The sequence below is a fragment of the Helicoverpa armigera genome, chromosome 2 (assembly GCF_030705265.1).
Source record: "Helicoverpa armigera isolate CAAS_96S chromosome 2, ASM3070526v1, whole genome shotgun sequence".
Taxonomy (NCBI): Eukaryota; Metazoa; Arthropoda; class Insecta; order Lepidoptera; family Noctuidae; genus Helicoverpa; species Helicoverpa armigera.
The window spans coordinates 9,849,186-9,869,352 of NC_087121.1; the positions used below are offsets into that span (position 1 = coordinate 9,849,186).

At 38.6% G+C, this 20,167-nt stretch overlaps 3 protein-coding genes across 3 annotated transcripts in view; 1 reads left to right on the forward strand and 2 right to left on the reverse strand.

The window, feature by feature from the left end:
- LOC110382393 (uncharacterized) overlaps window positions 1–8,067 on the forward strand; it is a 44,779-nt gene extending 36,712 nt beyond the window's left edge. Inside the window, exons 5-7 of the mRNA XM_049843632.2 lie at window positions 5,519–5,629; window positions 6,009–6,181; window positions 6,447–8,067. Of these exons, the coding sequence (XP_049699589.2) occupies window positions 5,519–5,629; window positions 6,009–6,181; window positions 6,447–6,570 (408 nt within the window). The 3' untranslated portion in view covers window positions 6,571–8,067. The remainder of the gene's footprint in view (window positions 1–5,518; window positions 5,630–6,008; window positions 6,182–6,446) is intronic.
- Window positions 8,068–8,632: 565 nt separating this feature from the next.
- Window positions 8,633–12,994, reverse strand: LOC110382395 (clusterin-associated protein 1). The gene is made up of 12 exons (XM_064039589.1): window positions 12,893–12,994; window positions 12,356–12,552; window positions 11,927–12,097; window positions 11,726–11,821; window positions 11,309–11,526; window positions 10,825–10,957; window positions 10,646–10,730; window positions 10,474–10,572; window positions 10,166–10,306; window positions 9,582–9,635; window positions 9,133–9,234; window positions 8,633–8,787 (listed from the first exon to the last, which is right to left on the reverse strand). Exons 1-12 carry the CDS (start codon window positions 12,912–12,914, stop codon window positions 8,648–8,650), a joined length of 1,458 nt encoding a protein of 485 aa, XP_063895659.1. The 5' UTR covers window positions 12,915–12,994; the 3' UTR covers window positions 8,633–8,647.
- A 796-nt stretch (window positions 12,995–13,790) lies between these two features.
- On the reverse strand, window positions 13,791–15,502 carry LOC110382396 (large ribosomal subunit protein mL62). The gene is made up of 5 exons (XM_021342999.3): window positions 15,209–15,502; window positions 15,018–15,122; window positions 14,758–14,841; window positions 14,509–14,678; window positions 13,791–14,184 (listed from the first exon to the last, which is right to left on the reverse strand). Exons 1-5 carry the CDS (start codon window positions 15,362–15,364, stop codon window positions 14,094–14,096), a joined length of 606 nt encoding a protein of 201 aa, XP_021198674.3. The 5' UTR covers window positions 15,365–15,502; the 3' UTR covers window positions 13,791–14,093.
- Window positions 15,503–20,167: the final 4,665 nt, after the last annotated feature.

Sequence of the window (20,167 nt, forward strand, 5' to 3'; positions counted from 1 at the left end):
TTGTTCGAACAGTCCTTTCGATTAAAGGACAAGCCAGTTTGTGGATACAAACATGCTTGTGAACACATTACTCAATTATTGCCAATGTTGTGGTTAAACATAAACTTGTGGATGAAATGTGAAGGTGAAACTCAATTGGAGCCACTAAATAACTATTGTTTTGATAATAGTTTCAGTTTATTGCATTCGGATAAACATTTTTGGTTATAGGTCATTGTAATTGCCGTCTATCTTTAAATCATCTTCGAAAAGTTTTGTTCATTATGCGGCCGTTGGGTAGCCTGGTAGTCAGGCTGGCCGACAGGTAGGTAGGTAGGGGTCCAAATAAAGTACACAATTTGGTAGAAATTGAGACTTTATTTAAGCCAACTTCTGTTGCCCTAACCACGAATAGATCTCGAGGTAGAAGGTGCACTGGGAACACTGGCCTGAACCGGGGTGTAGCTCCGACGACGGCCCAGCTCCTTGCCAGGTTGCACTGCCAGGTCTCCAGCAGGACCCAGGTAGTTCCAGACAGGATCAGGTCTGGTCTTTCACTCGCCGCCAGGTAGAAAGATTGCGTAGCGAGGGTTTAAAGAAGAACGTAGAATATCCAACGTAGAAATCCCCCGTAGAAAAACCTGGAAGCGCAGAGACAAGGCTAGCATTAGCAGAGCTTGGGCCACGTTGCCGGGTCCAAAGGTCACAGTGTCCCAGCAAACAAAGTGAACTAAGAACAGCTGCTTTAGACAGAAATTTAGCAAGAAGAACACCTGACAATAGTATTTACGCAATGCATGGAAACTTACCCCAGCGGGATTTCCGATTATAATTTGTCTAGCACAAATAAGTAGAAATTAGGCAGGTACGCAATAATTGAAGGTCAAGTAAAAAAACGTGTGACACAGCCATCACGTCTGATGCAATTTGGTTGTCTGCCGCGTGCTAATGAAGAGCTGGTTTGATTGCCAAAATATAGTTACAAGATGGTAAAATAAACCGGCCAAGTGCGAGTCGGACTCGCGCACCGAGGGTTCCGTACAAATCCTGTATAGATAAAAAGTGAGTCTCGCGCCAACCGTTCAGTTTAGAACAATCATAGTTATGATTATTTTGTGAGACCAAAATAGTTAATATTTTTTTATTTTATAATATTACTAAAATAGTAGGCCAGTACCTTGTAAAAGTTATTTTATTAAAGTTATTTATATACAACATTTTGTAGTCATCATTCAGAAATCTGATTGAAAATAACTAATTATGTCTTAAAGGTCATGGGGCATATCTGACCCGCTTTGTAAAAAGTGGCGGACATGAATCAAAGTAGTTTTAAATCGTGGAGAATGGTATGACGTTTCTTTGAATATAAATAAATATTTTATTAAAATTCCATGGAGACGAATGTCCAGGATCGTTAGAAAAATATAAAAGACAAGCAGTTTCAGAGGATTGTACAGGTTGCAATGCTAGTTTTTATTGTTAAAGACTTTTCATAAAGAAGGAGGATGTCAATTCGGATGACCAGGATCTGATGAGGATCTGGAAACCCTGAGAAATCGAGGGCAACTCTTGAATATTGTAGGCACGCATCGAGTCAAAACCAGACATGTGAGTGTATTTTTGAGGGTACTGGTAAACAGTGAAGGTTTTTAGCTGATTTGATAATGGAGACTACAGAGAGTCGAGGGAACTCCTGAACGGTATGTTGCAACTACCAAGTGTTTGGGCTTATTTTATTGGCGAAGACTTTCCACATAGATAAGTTTGACTGCCATTGTGGGATCGATAGCAAAGATCAGATATAGTTATGGGAACTCCTTTACAATTTATAACGTAACCTTGTGTTGGAGCTTATTTTATTTTAGGTGATGAGAATTCAGTACTAATGGGATCTTTTATTTTTGAGGGATTAATCACCTAACGAGCCCCAGTTTCAGGTTTTTTTCGAAACTGCCTGACGACTTGTAACTGTCGAATTGTAACAACGACTGCTAGAGTGTAGGATTCGCGGCTGCTGGCTTTACGTTTCTAGAGCCTTGACAACAGTGTAATTCTGTCCTTTTCTTTGTTTTATAAAGTCGGCTTTATTTTATTTTGTAGCATTTTACAAACAAATCCAACTTCAAACATATAAAAAAGCAACAAGAAAACAAAAGCAAGAAAGAAATTAAAAAGATGATAGGTGTATCGGTCTAGAAGTCGGTATCTAGAGAATGCATCTATATTTATTTAATCACCGAGACCTAGACCATAGACAAGATGCATATAAACAGTTTTCTTGTTGTTTTTAGAAAGTGTTATTTTTTTTGTAAAAAGTTTTTATTTTTAACTTTTATGAAAAGTTCTCGTGAATACGAATAATATAAGCCCAAACACGACGTTACTAAAACATACCGTTGAGGAGTTCTCTCGACTTTCTCACGTCTCCATCATCAGGTAAGCTCTAAACCTTCACTGTTTGATAGTATCACCAGACATACATCTGAGAATCAAGTTTTAATCCTATGCATGCCTACAATTTCTGATAGTTGCCCTCGATTTCTCAGGATTTCCATCATCAGATCCTGACCTGATGACAATGGAAATAAACGGCGAGTATACTATTTTACTACAAAGAAATGTTTTCTCAAATCCGTCAAACTTGGTCGTTTGAATTCCCCATTGAAATGAGGAAAATATTTGATTTGATTTGATAATATTTTAATATTTTATGTAACTTCAAATTTATCATTTTCGCAATTTTTCCTTTATCTGTACTATATAACGGTGCTTCTTGCCGAATTTCAAGATTCTGAGTTCACGGGAAGTACCTTGTAGGTTTTGATTCCCTAGCGTGTGACGGAAATTCGTCTAAGGTATCAGTATAACTACTGTATCTTTTGATCGCGTTAACTTAGAAGTTTGATTTTTTCACTGCCTAAAGGGACAATAGACCTAGGTATTTGGTATAAATTTCAATTTGATATCTTTATTCGTTTGTGAGAAATAAGGTAGTAAGTTTCATTTTATTAAAATATTTTTTTTTACATTATATAACTAAAAAAATGAGATTTTCGTAATTTTTCCTATATTTGCATTATATGACAATGCTTCATGCCAAATTTCAAGACTCTGAGTTTACGGGAAGTATCCTGTAGGTTTTGATTCCTTTGCGAGTATCGAAAATTTGTTGAAAATATCGACATAATCGGCTGTATCTTTTGATTGGCTTGGCTTAGAAGTTTGATATTTTCACAGCTTAAAGGGACAATAGACCTGAGTATTTCATGTGAATTTCAGCTTGATACGTCCACGCGTTCTTGAGATAAAGGGTCTTGACAGACAGACAGACAGACAGACAGACAGACAGACAGACAGACAGACAGACAGACAGACGGACAACAAAGTGATCCTATAAGGGTTCCGTTTTTTCCTTTTGAGGTACGGAACCCTAAAAACAAGAATAGAAATCAGTACATGAGGAAAAACAGCAACAAAACATAAAACACTAGCCGTGGTAAAAGTCATCCATATTTTTACGACGGCAACGTTTGAGGCCGCCCGCATTCCGCTCCTGTGGCCGCTGTTAGAAAAAACATTATCTAAGCGATAACTATCTGTCCAACAAGGAATTATTTCAACACCAGTAACGGCTACTTACGAGGTTTACTTGTCTCTTTATGGTCAGCATTTTCTTGTTTAGCTCGTAGAGTTTTATTACCGCATACAAGCGACAATTCTCCATGTGAAACTGCGGGGAACCTACCAGTTTTTGAGAAAGTCTTGTTCCGCCATTGTTGCTCATGACTAGTTAGATACCCGCTGTTACATACTGTTCTTGTCAGTTTTACAGATTACCATCTTTTCTTTATGTAATTCCATGATTGTACCATTGTACCAATTGAGTTCTTCCTTATGCAGGCCCCTGCATGTTGTACAGTCTTTGAAATGATTATTTTTCTAGTTACACCACTCTGTAACGTAGGTAAATATATCTAAAAGAAAGTACAAAATGATACTGACAGTCCGAATCTATCTGGACCACCTACAAATTGTTCATTCGTTATCCGTTTGGGTCAAACGCGCGTTCTTTGCAAAACAATGCGAACTGAGGTGGATGTTAGCTAAACGTGACACTAACCCACTATTAAATGTAATGCAAACTGAGTTTCTAACACAATATTCATGACACGAAACTACATTATCATAAAAAGGGTTAGCTGCACCAATCAACTCAAGATATTGCACCTCTGCAAGTTAGATATCCCGTATGAAATCCGCAGATTTCACCCGAGTCTTAGGGGAATCACTTACCTACTCTGCAGTTATAGCACATAATCTATCAAACGCTTATGTTAATGAATATCAGGAAGGTCAACTTCCACGGTTACATGATATTAAAGAACACCGTGATCATAATGTTCGTATAGTTGTATATTTTCTTCTTCTTCTAAGCGTCTATCCCGCCTTGTGACAGGGTCCGCTTTCCGTATCTTCTTCTTCCACTTCGCTCTATCCTGGACATCTTCCTCTTCGAGTTCGCAGCTTATCATATCTTTCTTATATATCATATCTAATATAGTTGTATATTTTCATTTACTCTAAAGTTCAAATAAGAAGAAAATGTAGTACAATAGGATATGCGTACTTCCATGCTTGCGATCACACGGCGTGAATTATTCAGCGGCCGCACTGTGTCACTGGTTTAGGAAACACGACGGCACACATAATATGTATGTGTTACTGAATATTGTTGCTATGTACCGCAAATGTAGGGCTACAGAGCAGAGATTACTGATAATCAGATAAAATATGGAAAACAGTTAAGTAAAATTCGTCCAAAGTGGGCCTACCATGCCACAAGCTACCGTTAATTTTAATATCTCTATCAAACAAAAAGTTTAGTATAAGTAGGCTTGTGTTTTCTAATGGTGTGACTTAAACCTCCAAAAAACTAACCGCAGATTATAATGCAAGTGTAATTTAATGTGTTTTTAATATGCCTTCACCGATATTTGACCCACAATCGAAGCTTAGTTTGAAGGTCAAGTTTAATCTTCTACAGAATGTTAGCCCTATTCAGTGCGTAGACGAACAATCGAAGACGTACCATCCACGAAGCATTTCTCTTGACGAGTGCATTGTGTCGTGACTGGTGACCCCTACTGAGTCTAATACTTATCTCATTCCTTATTGTCAGTGAGCTTGGCTAGTTGGACACCAACTGTTATTGAGGCTCCAAGTCGGTCATGTGTTGGTAAATGTAGAACGTTGAGACGTGATGCCAAAATACTGTGAGAGCTTGTGGACGTGCGAAGTGTTCAAGTCATCGCAGTACTGTTAAAAATAGGCACGGACGATTTCAAGTAACAGTAATTAAGTCTGAAGTGATATTTATAAGTGAAAAGTTAAATTAAGAATCCTAGGAATATATAAAATACAATGGCTGTATGAGTCCTTACCCCATACTTCCGGACTCCTTCTTATTTTCTTATATTCATGTTTTCTTAGAACGTTTTTATTGCGTTGGTAATCTTATAAAATGTTGATTTTGTTGCAGCTGGGCCGCGTCCCCGCCGCTTGCGTGGTGATGCCGCCGCGGTATGCGACGCTGCCGCTGCCGCCTGCGACGTACGCGCCCGGCCCACTCTACTACCCCGTGCATGACGCTGTAAGTTTACTTCTTCTACCCATTGTATAGCTTTACATCGCTGCAGCTGATCATGGGGGCTTTTATCTTTTGTCAATGTATTTAAATCCAATGGTTGATGATAAGTGGAAAAACGGCCATCAAAAAATGGCTGTGTTAGATCGTCAAAGTTTATCAATGCAAAGAAAATACCATCAAAAATCATCATCATCATCTCCCGAGCCTTTTCCTAACTATGTTGGGGTCGGCTTCCAGTCTAACCGGATTCAGCTGAGTAGCAGTGTTTTGCCAACAATAATGTTGTTCAGCAAACAATAAGGTCTATTTATTGGGGATATTTTTTTAAACAAAAGAAGAAAGACGATATCAATGTTTAAAGTCCTCTTTTCTACATTCTCAGCGCGTGCGCCGTCGTCGATCGCCGCGCGCGACCACGGAGCGGCGTCGTCGCGAGGGCCGCGAGCGGGAGTCGCAGCTGGCGCGCTCGCTGGAGAGGATCCACCGCAAGCGCCGCGCCGACCGCGAACACCTCACCGATGCTGACCTCAAGAGGACGTATACGGGTCTTGATAGGTAAACATTAAGTATGGACTAGGAAAGCAGGATCTAGTAACATCCAGCAATGATAGATACCAGACGGTCACAGCTTAGATACCCTAGCAAATATGGGAATAATCAATTGTACCTTGACTAATCATGAATGATGGATGCAGATAAGAAAATTTTAAAATTTCAAAGCCTACATAAATGCTAATAAATATATTTACCCCGCAGTATTAAACTGAACACTTATTGCAATTGGTATAAATAGCTCTTAACAATGATTCCCCTGTTCCAGAGCATACGCGGAGCAGTTCATAGCAGTATGCGACTCAAGCCGGCACGCGGCGGAGCAGCACGACTCGCTGGCCAGCACGTCGGCCACCAGCGACTCCAGCCACTCGCAGCCGGAGCTCGCCTAGCACAGCTTACATACGTTTTACTTGTAAAATGTATGACAACTAACATTCAGCCCACAGCGATTACAGGCTAAGCTCGCGCGTCCACTCACTGAACATATTCAGTGTCTAAAATTGACAAAACTATCTTTGAACAGAACTATCCTTAAATGTGTAAAATGAGTGGTCGCGCAAGTGAGCCTTAATCTACATGATATTGACAGGTTTTATAAATAAAATAGCGTCAAATAGCGATCATGTACGTAACAAACGAATGTTTAGTATTTAGTCAGTAAGATGTTAAAATACTCTTCGTTGTAAGTCAACTAACTGTCTAAGCATATCATACCAAACTTAACAATATAGCTTTATAAGGTCGCAATACGTTATCGTAATTTGTAAATATTTCCACTAACTTAATGTTAACATACATTAACTGCACGAATCATAATTGGAACATTTATCATAATTGACATATTTCGCTCATGATGTGTCTATTTATATCACTGCGTTATTATTTTAATTGCAACATTGTGTTACTATTCGATTGTACTATTTGGCCTATAGTTTTATATTTGAGTACTCCAATTTTCCTTTAAACCCTAGAAACCGTCCATAAAAATTAAGTTTTCACTCCACTTTATGTTGTTGTTAGGGCTGATTTTTCAATCATCAGTTAACCTCTATCTGAAGAATAAATATGGCGGTTTGACATATTTCCCATACAAAAGCTGTCAAAACGTTAAAAATATTCCTCTGATAAAAGTTATCTGGCGATTGAAAAATCAGCCCTTAGAGAAATACACCATATTGTGTACCAATCATTTAATTCATTTAAATCATTAAAGTTTAGCAATTCATTCATCATTTTGAATTAGGGATACGGCAACAAATGGGCCAGTCTTTATAGACATTAAAATTAGTTATTTGTACACTTTACTAATACGTAACAATCACTAACTTATGACAATTTGTAAACTTGTACGTATCGTCAAATATCTGTGTTATATACTAATTTAAGTCTTATTTATCTAGTTTTTATAACAGTCTCTATTTGCGAAGATATTTTCTATGACATCTTTAATGAAAATTGGTAACAATTGTGAAAGTTAAAGTTATCATAAAAAATACTTTACACAACTTTATATAAAAATTATAACAATTTAGTTCATATTCTTAGATTATAATGTCAAGTAGGTACACGTGTGTATATATAAAAGGAAAGTCATATGTACCTAAACGGTGCCAAATTGCGAACCTATTGGTGTAAATATATGCTTCTAAATTGTTGCTCAATTTGTTCTTATACAATTGTTGAAATTATTTATTAGGATTATTATTTCGCTTAGCTATTTAAAATGCTGTTTTGTATCTTATTAGAACTTATCGTATTTTAGCGTAGTTTTTATACGGTTAATTTTCTCTGTATATCTAAGGCTGACATACGTTTCATTTGGTTTACGCCTAAGCCTTAAAGTTAGCCAAAATGTATCGTGTGTCCCGGTTTCCAAACTATACGTAAACTTTATATTAGTTCTAGTTCTTTACAAATACTTTAAGAACCTATATTTGTAACAGAAGTACTTAGAGACTGTAATATACGATTGTAAATAAAGCTATATTCCTTAGTTATCGATGTATCATATACTTAAGCTAGGTGTAGGTGGGGAGGAATGCTCCGTGACTGCTTGTCTATGGTCTACTGCTTGACGGTTATTTATTGTGGACAGGCGCTGCTTGGATGACGACACGAATACATTTTACTTTTTATAAAATAATGCTGTTTTATTTCTATTTTAAATTCTTCGAAGTAACTGGACTGATTTTGTTAGACGTCCCCATGATTCTATGTGCCAGTAGCGGCTTCACCGTAGTGGGCACTGTGGTTATGTAAACAACCCTAATTTAATTGTGAAAACCCTAATATGCTACTGGTTGCAATACTCTGTCCTGAGGTGCCCATTGTCAATGATGACAGATGCAAATATCATTTAATGAAAGAAAAAACTAAATTCACAAGCAATTTCATCGTAGGTATTACGCCACAATTCCAAAACATCACAAGTGCTACAAACATTAATACACCTTATATGCGTAAGGTTTAGAACTCATTATCGCTGAGTGCGGAGGCACGGCCGGGCGCGGCGCTGGGGCGAGCGCTGGTGACGCGGAGCTCACTCTCTGAGGAACTGCCTAGAGAGTCACCATCACCTCCGTCGCCACCTTCTCCACTCTCCACTCCTGAGGAGACCGTGTGTTGAATATTATTATAATTTGTTCGAATGGTGAATAAAGTGTCTAGAGACACTTGAATCCCAAAATTATAATCCTGAACCAAGTAACATAGTGAAGTTGGTGATGATTCAGAAATTAATATATGGAGCCTTACAGTACTGAAGGGATTCTCCATTTCACGGTAGAATTATTTATTTACCAAAAGAATACCAAGCCTTTATTTACCTATTAATTTATGGCAGAAGTCAAAAGTCTTATATCCTAAGCTATTAATACTTTCAATTTGAATAGCTTTCTGGGCACTGACTGTCATACGTCATCGTTATATCAATCTGAGAAGAGACTACTCACCTTCGATGAGATCAGCGAAGTCGTCGTCATCAGTAACAGCGAGCGTGCGTGTGGCAGGACGCGGCCGCGCGCGAGACCAGCGGGACGCCACGTCACCACCACCTGTAATCGCCATCGCAGGTATCATGGCATACACTTTACCAAATATAGCTTTATCCAAATATGTAACTAAAATAACAGTTCTTACTGTAGGAATTGTCATCAAAGTTGTAGATTCTTCCATGTGCGAATTGAAGCTAGTTCAGAATGACAAAATGGGATAAGCAATTGCACTATAGACGATAAGATCATATGCCACATTCCAGTAGTTACATAAATCCAATTTATACAAGGACAATAACTATGGGTTTATACTTAGACTTATCTTCAACTTTACACAAAGTATTCTGATGATGAGAATACAAATCCTGTACTAATAATATGAGTGAGAAATACAAGCAATGACGAACCAAACGCAGTGGCGGCAGACAGCATGCGACCTTCAGTGCTGGGCGCGCCCCTCCCTGTAGCGAACAGAATATCATGGATGATTAGTGGCATGCGCCATGCAGCATATGTACATGCACAAGCATCACGCATGACTTCATGGTCTTATGAATTTTGGACACAAAGTGGATTTTGGGTCTATCTCCAGATTGGAAACATTCCCAAACTTGGAACCCATAATAAAAACTTCGATACATGTGAAGTAAACTAACGATATTTTTGTTGAGCCTGCAGAGTAGCGGTCCCCTCCATGTACATAATGACACTGCAATGATTTATTATTATAGGATGCATAACGTACCTACGTGATACATAAGATTTAATTGGCAATAAATTGAAAAATTTAATTGTGGCATTAAAAAATGATGCTCCGTACAATATATGCCAAATAATGAGGTCTCATTCCATTCCACATGCGATGAGGTATTTCAAATCAAACTGGTGTCAAATTGAAACTACCATTATAAATAGAAAAAAAGAACATTTAAAAATGGAACATGATTTGAAGATTCGAACGGGCTGGAAGTATAAATAGGTGTCGACTGACTGGAGAGCGAGAGGTCGGCGTAGAGCTGTCGGTCGGAGAGGTCAGAGTCGGAGCGGTCGTCGTCCTCATCGCGGATGTCGTCCAGCGAGTCCCGTGCTGCCATGCTGCCGAACGCGCGACGAGCCTCGGCTGCTGCAGTGCCTGGTCACAACACAGATTTATAAGCAGGTAGGGATATAAAACTGAACTTCAATGTCATAATTAATTTGTAGATTTCACCATCATTTGGGGAATAATAATGACACGTCTGTCTATGTCAGTTAAAATAGAATAAAGATCTCGAGTCTGTGTAAGCGGTAGGTATATACCTGCAGTCTTAATCCTCAACCTAGTCTTAGGTCTGGTGGCCGGTCTGGGTTGCTTCACCTCACTCGCATTCTTTTCTTCGTCACTCGAATCCATATCATCTACGAAAGACATCGACATTTAACTCTAGTTTTGAATTAATTTTGACCAGGAATCGGAAGTAGTATGGCTTACCGGAATCACTCAGTTTGCCGAGAACATCTTCAGCTTCGTACTTGTGGATGAGCTGCATTATAGCAGCTTGTTGTTCTTCAGCCGCCTGTACAAGAACATTTGTGGTAAAATCTCCATCTACTTGTAATTTTACAAGATTAGACTGAAAAATATAACTATTTCCACATTATCATGCTCACCTCAGCCTGCGCGGTCTCGAGTAGACTAAGCTGGTGTTTGAGTGCCTCGACGCAGCGGTACCGTAGCACATACTGCTCCCACAGCTGCTCAATCTCGGCTTCCAGCGCTGTAAGCTCGCCCTGGTACGCTGGCCTGCAGTTGTGAACATCCAGGAACATAGTAAGTTTAAGAAGTAGTTCTTATAATCCGGAGAAAACTGGTTGATAAATTTTGGTTTCTGTTTTGTTAGGTCCTTCCTTGTGGTGTTGAAAGAACACACAAAATTCAATTGTAGCATATTAGGTATAGTATAGTGAACTATCCCAAGAATGCATCATGCTGGATGCAGAAAGGCTTCTACTAACTAACATACTCCTAAAAGATTGGAAAGGAAAGGACAATACAGGATCTACAAAGAATAGAAAAGGTTTACTACTAGACTCCTGTTAGACCAGGAAGGAACAAGCAAGTGTTACACATACACAATCTACTTAAGAAACTAACTTGATCTTCTGCACGGTATGCAGCCTCTTCTCAGCCCTCATGAGCTCAGCCCTCTTCCTCTCGAGCTTGGCGTCGAGCGCGGCCTCGCTGGCGGCCACGCTGTCGATCTGCTCCCGTCCTGCAGTCAGCTGGCCGGTGACCGCGTCCAGGGCTCGACGGAGACTCGCCTCCATGGCTGACATGTCCAGTGCACGGGAGAGAGCTTGCTCGCGGTGCTCCTAATTACATTACACAAGGTCCTTTATTTCCCATGTATTGTGGAATTAAATGAGGTAAGATTAAGAAAATACTTCATGTATATAGGCCTAGGTTATGGTGTAGGTACTATGTATTATGTGCTATTAAGGTTGTAGATTGCCTATAAACGTTTTGATTTTAAAGTGGCGTCTGTTGAGAAGATCTAACAATGGAATTCACCTTGTTCTCGGGTTCTTTAGCCAACAAATCGTAGAGGAAGGCACCTTGTGCAGTGATATCAGTCGCCAAAGCTCGCGCCTGCTTGATCTCGCCCAACTGAAAAACATTACACTCAACAGTCATAGCTGTTCACGGCGTTGGGCATTTGAAAAGTGGTTATTGGTTCTTGGAGGCTTTTAAGGTGTTCCAGGCTGCCCTCACCCGACTAGTGACGTCATAGCTAAGTGGTGCAGTGTCGTGCAGCGGTTCCTCCGTGCCAGGAGACTCCAGCGCCGCGCGCAGCAGTGTCGCCACCTTCATCATCTCGCGCACCGCCCACCCGTCCGCGCCGTACACGCGCTTGCCGTTCAACTTTATGTTGGCACGAGAATGCTGGAAGATATACGATTTTAGTTGAAGAAGATCCTTTAGTAGCTATAAAAATCGAATGGTGTTTTTAGGGATTACGGTAACTCTTGGCAGTACGCAGTAGGTACTCAACTCCCGCAAAATTAGAGCCCCATACCCCGAGCAATTTCAATTTTACATTGAAGCGCTTCATAACCAGTATCTAAACAGTACTCTAACTCTCTAACCATGGCTACTACAGTAAATATCTTTTAAAAGTGAAGCCCAAGGTGTCCAACTCACAAACAGCGCAATAGCGTGGGTGACGAGTGCCACCCGCTGCTCCACCGAGTGCCTGCCGCCGCCGAGCTCGGCATCCGGCTCCACGCGCGCCGCCAGCCAGCGCAGGCACTCCTCCAGCAGCTCCCAGTTAGGGGTCCTGAAGCTCTCGAGGGATATCGGCTTCGGAAAGCCTAGGGTTCGCATTGCCTCGCTGAAATCTGACAAAAAATATGTTGATCCCACTAACTAAGAAAGTGTAAAGTATTTGTTTATGTATGGATGCTTGTTTGTCTCTTTTATGCGATCCGAGAAGCGGAAAATCGATCTCAGTGGCGTGCACTTGGAGAGGCTTATGTCCAGCAGTGGACTGCGATAGGCTGATGATGAGATGATGATGATGCGATCCTAAATAGTTGACCCTATCTTGATGCACTTTGGGAAATATGACTAGGTCCCTACGCCCTACATAATATACTCATTCCGCGAAGTTCTTTATTGTGCTCTTGTGTTACTAAATAAGGCCATAAGGGTGCTACCTATATGTAATGCTTTACTTACTCCTCAAATCACGATAAGACATGATGAAAAGTATTTTTTTACGATAGAAAATATTTTCCAGCAATGTGCCTTGACAAGACACCTTACTGTTTATTTGTCGTATTCTGTTGCTATGACAACCGCGTTTCACCCAGAGACTATTTTCGTTTATTTTTTATTCGTTTATAACAGCCAGTTCTGGGTTTTCAAAAGTATGTAAAGAGTTTGTAAAAAACCGAAAACGTAGTTTTTCGCAATATCAATTTCTGTTTGCGTAGGTAAATGAGAGTACGATGAGGAAAGAAAAAAACAGTGGTTATCAAACCATTACTTTTATTATTGCTATAATCTATAATCTAAGTTCCTACTCTAGAAAATAGTACATATGACTACAATAATAATTATGCGGTTATAGCGATATATAAGACTAACGCCTACAACTACTGACTTCAATACCTTAAACATGTTATAATTATTCACTTAATCTATAGCAGAATTGGAATAAAAATATTCCAATATTAAATTGGGCATACGAAACATTTATACAATCATTAATTTCGTATAAATGTTGTTTGACTGTTTAAATAATATCACACTTCATCTTAGATCAAAGAATAGCAATTACATTTTTATATGGTTGCTCTGTAGATTTGAGCAGGCGCTTACAATAAAAATACGCGAGCCTAGGATCTAGGCTCGCGTATTTTTATTACAGAGCTATAAATCTTTATTAAAAGCATTTTTCTAGTATGTTTTGCTTACCGATATTTGTACCATATTCCAAGGTGCGAATCCCTTTTCCAATAAGAGGGGTTTTCTCATAGGAATCAAACTAGCATGCATGTTACATTCCAACCACTATTTGCTTCCAACCTTGAGAATATTTCCACAAAATAACTTAAAAGTTTAAAAATAAAAATTCAAATAACTAATAACTATATTTATAATATAATCCATGCACAACTATAAAAACAGTCAAACTTTACGGCTTAGCTGAGCATCTGAGGAGCATTCATATGTAGACCTCCTTTTCACTCTTTGATTTTCAGAACAAACAGTGTCCTTTTTACCCGATTTCCAATGGAAGAGTAATTGATCAGCAATCGTAATTCATGACGAAAATGAGGTCCACAAACGAACAATTCTATTTCTAATACAATTTTATTATGTCCTCAGATGTCAGCGCACATTCAAGCCGTGTATGCCCAATTTAATAGAAAAATCATAAGTCTATAGTGGGCGGTCTCTTCATCTCGCGCCTCAGAGCATCCTCGCGTTTCACTGCTACACGCATGCGGGCTGCTTTTAGATGTCTGGAAGATAAAAAATCACTTATAAGAAATAAATACAATAAAATTATGATGATGATTTTGGGGCACCCGGTTGTTATGTTGAGTTTGTCTTTACCTATATTAAAGTTAACCTATACTAGAGATTTACTGTAGGAATTAATAAATGGCCATTCCCAAAATTCTATCTATCCATTGTTTTGATTACAAAAGATAGGAATTTGACATTGCTTGTATGGCGCTAATGTTAAAATTGTATCTCTGGTAAGACAGCTAGTTAGAATATTTTGAATGGCTGTAAGTAAATAAGAAAGGTAAGTAAGCTAATAAAATGAATAATATTTCTACCTTTGCCTAATCTTCTCAACGGTCTCAGGAGAAGGTTCCCTCTTAGTGACGGCGGCATCACGGATCATGTTCCTCAGCTTCTGCATGCAGTCTGCAAGGTTCAGCTGCTGGGAACGCGTCGAGTCTGATCGGATGATCAAGTAGCCATCCTTCGATAATTTATTTCCTTGCTGAAATTTTGCAAAAGTATGTAATTAGCTATGTGAAAAATTAAAGTAAGTATTTTTTTTCTTCATTTTAATAACATACCAATTCTATCAGTTTTGATTTTATGTCTGGATGCAGCCAGTCTGCTTCGCTGGGCTTAAACCTCAAGTCAACCTTGGTGTGCACCTGGAAATAATTTGTGGTTTAAGTCTTTGTGAGATAAAGTCAAATATTATGATTATTAACTTTCAGCTGCTAAGTCAATAGCCAAGCAGTTGTATTTTTGTAACTGGAACATATAACGTTAACTGTTGAATTTCCTACTTTACTGAATTGAATGTGATGTTTGTTTTGCATATTACCTTATTGACATTCTGCCCTCCGGGTCCAGAGCTAGCACTGTACTTAATTTCTAGTTTATCGATAGGTATATACCCTGAGAACTTCTCATTTGGGTCGGCGGCTTTCTGTAATAAGGAACGTTATGGAATAGAGTAAATAATAATTGATGAATCAGATTATATTCGAATTATTCTTATTAACAGACACTTACAAAAGCTGGGGTTGAAAGCTTTAAGGAACTATTCGGATACAAAGTTTCTAGAGAAATTGCACTTTTGTATGCCATGGGCCTCTTCAGTAGAGTCGTGTAGTTGGCGGACTGCACCATTTTTTGCAGAAAATTGAAACGTAGCGATGCGAACGCCATGGTTTCAGTTTGTTAATCGCTTTACATTAATTATTATAGTACTTAATACATTATTTATCTGAAGTTTTAGGTTTTTACATAACCTCAAAACTAACCACAATATTGAAAGTGTCAAACTATCATCTTACGTCACTGTCATCAGCTTGTCAGTAGCGAGCACTATTTCAATACATTCCACGCACGCTAGCAAAAGAAAAGAAATTACATCTTGATTTCAATAAAACACGTCGTAAAACATCGTAACGTAACATCGTTAAACAAACCACTCTGTAAAATGATAATGGTAGGTATATTCATGTTATACGTCGCTTCAGCTTTAAGAAATTATATCAAGCTATGCGTTAAATAGGATTCAGAACCCTTTCTATAATAGCCACTCTTCAACCAAGTCATCCTCGTCTGTCGTCGTCACAGGTCACACTTCTGTGTGTCAAAAGCAGCAATAAACAATGACCACGACCCCTGTTCTCGAAAGAAATCCAGCTGCTCAGGAGTTATTGTCCACAAGCGTATGTACCTATGCAATAAAAAATACAGCTAAGCTAAAATATACAAGTAACTGTCTGGATACTTTTTGTACCTAACAAAATTGCCAGTTTTAGTTACTTATCGTCCAGAAAAACACGAGGCATAAAATGCGCGCGCATGTCACGCTCCAGATAATTTAATTAGGATCCCGTTCCGCTCAGTAGCGCCCTCTCACGTTTCTACGCGAATATTTAGACAAAAGTATCTAAGGCTAGGTAGGCCATAAGCTAAACAGTGTTGAATAATTCCCTTTCAATCAGGAAATTAAGAGACTCCGTACCGATATGCATACCTAACTCTGAACTTCAGGCATCTTGCCAAGATTTATCTAATCCTGGCTTGCCTTGCCTGTCCATGTTACACCTTGCCACTTTAATGAAACGCAAATGAAATGATAAAGGCGCATTAGAATAAACATTAATTTAATGCACACTGTGTACACAGAGCGTATCTTTATTGTGCAAGAATTAGAGAAACAGCTTTCTAATGGTAATCTAAACCACATTAAGTACCTTCCTCCAAAAAATACATTTTTTCACTTTAATTAACTTATTTCGTCCTATTTAGTTTTGTCCACATATGAGGTAGATACAGATAAGTGCATAGACTTCTTTGAATGTCGCTCCCTACATTGTCTATTCCGCTTAGCTGTAACGGTTGTAACCGCCGACCGTATCGGCTCTTCATTATCGATAGGCGATGTGGATTATTATTAGCAATTAACTATCGACTAATTATGCCGCGAGGCGTCAAATAATTTTTTACTAAGTAGATAAGTGCACAGTACAATCATCTAATTAATTGAATTAAATTGCACGACTAGCTTATACACTAGCAGGGTTCTCAATAATTACTTATATCAAGCTATCAGCCATCCCAGATCTGAATCTATAAATTCCTGTATGATTAAGTAGGTATTGTTTGTTTATTTAGGTATATAAAACTGCATTTCATGTAGGTAAAGAATTTCGCAGCATCAACCTTCCAGTCTTTGATTATAATATAATCAAAGCTTCCAGTTATTTTTTCTTGCCGCAGAAAATAAATAAGCAATAGGTAATCAAGTGTCAAGAAATATGCCTTCTGTGTTGAAAAGTACCTCGGGGTAGTCCAGTGGCAAAAACGATGTTCAGCAAAAAATATTGTCGAATGATTGGTCTGGCATAGTGTTGTTTTTGTGTATCATATTATCTAAATATCATCTCGAGATAAGCTTACACGCGGCACTAATTAAGCAGATTTTTAATCCGAAGTGTAATATGTGCGCACAAAACTCGCGTTACAATAGATACTCTACTGCTTTCATCAATTATGATAATGCCCCTCTGAGGTGCGCCCGCGCACGCGACAACACGCCATCGGCTTTCCTAATTCCGAGGTTTAACGATGCTTGTCATCGTAAATTCGATGTTCTATCGATTATAATTGCATGAGAATTGTCGTCAAGGTGCTAATAGGCGAGAAATTAGGAGCTACTTTGCAAGGCACGACTGTATTTGCTGTTGTTTCTAGATTTCTAATTATTCGCATCGAGAAAGATTATAAATTCTAAGCCTAATCTGCATCAATTTGTCGAGAAAAGTGATTTTCATTATTGCTTTTGCCGAGTATTGTATGTTCGAATATTCTTGAAAGATAGTCTAGATAAATAGACATTTGAATCATACAGACTCCATTCTTTGCTGAATAAAAACGGTAAAGCCGTATCTAGTTTAATAAATAAAATGAAATATAATGTATTTAAAACGTTATATTTGTAAGCCATCTCTCCGCTTTCCAAACATTAGTACAATTTCTATGTATAATACAGTCAAAATGAAAGCGCATAATGAAATTAAAATTGTGAACATTAAACATTCTTAATTAAATCGCTCACATACCGAAATTACACCGACTTCACGCTCTTCTTAGTTGGCCTACAATAAACAGGTATTTAACTTGACCCCTGAATATGTTCGACGCGGCTCCTCATTCCTCCCCTGCAGTGTGCTGTGTCGAGGTGAGGGAGACCAAGTAACGCTGGTGATGTAATTACTGAGAAATGAGAACATTTTACAAGTTTAACGGGAGAAGTAGCAGTGATAATTGGCGTCTGATGAAGACGTTTTATATGTCCCGCTACGCTTTCGGCAGTATTTATTGCTTATTTTGTTAATCGCAAATGAGATCGGGTGCAATGCTCGACAATAACTGTTGTTTTTATAATTTTGTATAAATGCAATTGTTATTAAGTATCTGTAGGTGATACTGATCAGGTAAATAGCTTACGAATATCTACTTAGCAACTCGAGAGTCATAATGCTACACAACTTATTTCATTTCACTTATCTTAGTCTTGAAAAACACACTTACTTAGCTAGTTAATCGGAAGTAACTAAGTAATCACTCAAAACAGCATTACCTAGTTCCTAGCTAATCAATCAAGACTAATAAGAACAAACTATTTCTCTATGTGTGGTTCCGTTTTCGCTCGTTCCGTTGTTTGGAAGTAGTGGCTGGTACAATGTGTCATTTCGTAACAATTTCCGTTTTCCCAGGCTCAGGTAACAATACGTAATTAAAACTCCTAACATAGGTCAGTAATTGACATGACGTTAGCACTTTCAACAATCGACTAATGATGAAAAGCTATCATACCCAACTACATACTTATTAATGGAAACACTTGCGAGTAAGTTCTTTAAATATTCATCGCAGAGAAACCAACTTTTTTTCAGAAAAGCTCTGATGGCCTAGAGAGTACAAAAATCAACTCAGTAGCTTTCCAAACTTATAACTGGGCTCAAAGTTATCGCACCTAATCGTAGTTAACTCCGCGGCATACACGGTTGCCACGAAAAGGTTTTACAACCTCTTACGTACAATTATTTCATAAAATACGCTCGTAAAGGCTGATTAGATCCCAAAAGAAAAAGTGAAGTGCTCACATTGTTATAGCAAGCTAGTCGGAAAACAGCGATGAGAAACGTCAAGACAAGCGTTCCTGCAGGCAGCTGGGAGGTGGTGCATGATAGACTGCAATTACAGACAGTTGCTGACACAGAAATGATATCCCTGGCTCGTCTCGATGCGAAACAATAACAGATTGCGTAATTAGCGCCTCCGACATCTACCTGTACTTACTCATTGTTCCGCAGCACAACTTGTATCGGCTAATTGCTGACATTTGCATGATAGCTCCAAGTAAGGATATAAAAAAGGCTAATCTTTAGAGAATATTTTGAGCGTGATTTTTTAACAAATTGCCTATTTTAGTATAATCATTTTAATTTCTATGAATCTAGATTATCAAGAGAAAGGTGAATAATTGTGAAGAAATTATAAAACGAAAGCTAAGATCTGTGCGTACGATTCAATACCATATCAACAAGCAGTATGCTATTACTGATTACGCAACTGGACACCTCGTGCAAGAACTGGCTTAATAACGACATTAAAATAGTCTCCTTCATTCTCCGAGACATTATCACTTCAGTACTAAGTTAAGTTACCCAGTAGCCGACATTGCAGACCGATAATCTGCGTGCCCATTCCGCGAGCGCGTAGAATCCCCCTTATCCCAGCATCAGAACGGCTGCGTGCTATCCGTCCATCTTTCCGTTCCACGTGGCGATGCTATCAAACGCCTTCAATTAACGCATGTGCACTAGAAACCGCGGATCAGACGGATATTTGAATAATTTGTCCGTAAAAATAATTTATTGTTTAGTTATCTTTACGGAAATACACAAGTGGGCTAACAGCTTAGCTGCAGATCACGGAGCTTTGGATATAAGTACCGAAGACTAGTAAAAATACATACATATTGAAGCCCATGAAAAATTATTCTTTGACATTGGATTTGCTGTCGAAGGAATAGATCCACATAAAGTTAATCCCTTAGTCCCTAAGTAAGTTAATCACCGACCAAACAAATACCTACGTAACGTAACATAACACTGTCATTGAATTATTTAATTTTTAAGATCCTTCCATTTTTTTTGGGTAAGTAGGTATATCTTCCCAATGAATGGCTATTAATTTAAATATAAAAAGGTGCGATATTTTTTTATCCCAAAGACGATCGGTGACGTGTGCATAGAGCATGAACGCGACGATTGATGGGCGATCATCTCTGATTTATATCGCGACGGCTGAGGATGAGGAATTCGCAATAATGAACCAAGTTTCCGAGCACCGCCGAGGAATCCGAACGGACGTGGAGAGATTTTTCAAATCATTACGATATTTTTTACGTTCATAGCTTTGCAGCATTTGCTAGGCGTCGGATAAACC

Bases quoted from the DNA above. Each gene is read 5' to 3' on its own strand.
- LOC110382395 (XM_064039589.1), bottom strand. From the start codon at position 12,914: ATGTCTTATCGTGATTTGAGGA. The intron at 10,958-11,308 runs GTTAGTTTCTTA...TCACAACTGCAG, and splicing joins CATACCGTGCAGAAGATCAA to GCCAGCGTACCAGGGCGAGC. The intron at 10,307-10,473 runs GTATATACCTAC...TGTTGTGACCAG, and splicing joins GTTGAGGATTAAGACTGCAG to GCACTGCAGCAGCCGAGGCT.
- LOC110382396 (XM_021342999.3), bottom strand. From the start codon at position 15,364: ATGGCGTTCGCATCGCTACGTTTCAATTTTCTGCAAAAAATGGTGCAG. The intron at 14,842-15,017 runs GTAATATGCAAA...AATTATTTCCAG, and splicing joins GAGGGCAGAATGTCAATAAG to GTGCACACCAAGGTTGACTT. The intron at 14,185-14,508 runs GTAGAAATATTA...TTTATCTTCCAG, and splicing joins GTTGAGAAGATTAGGCAAAG to ACATCTAAAAGCAGCCCGCA.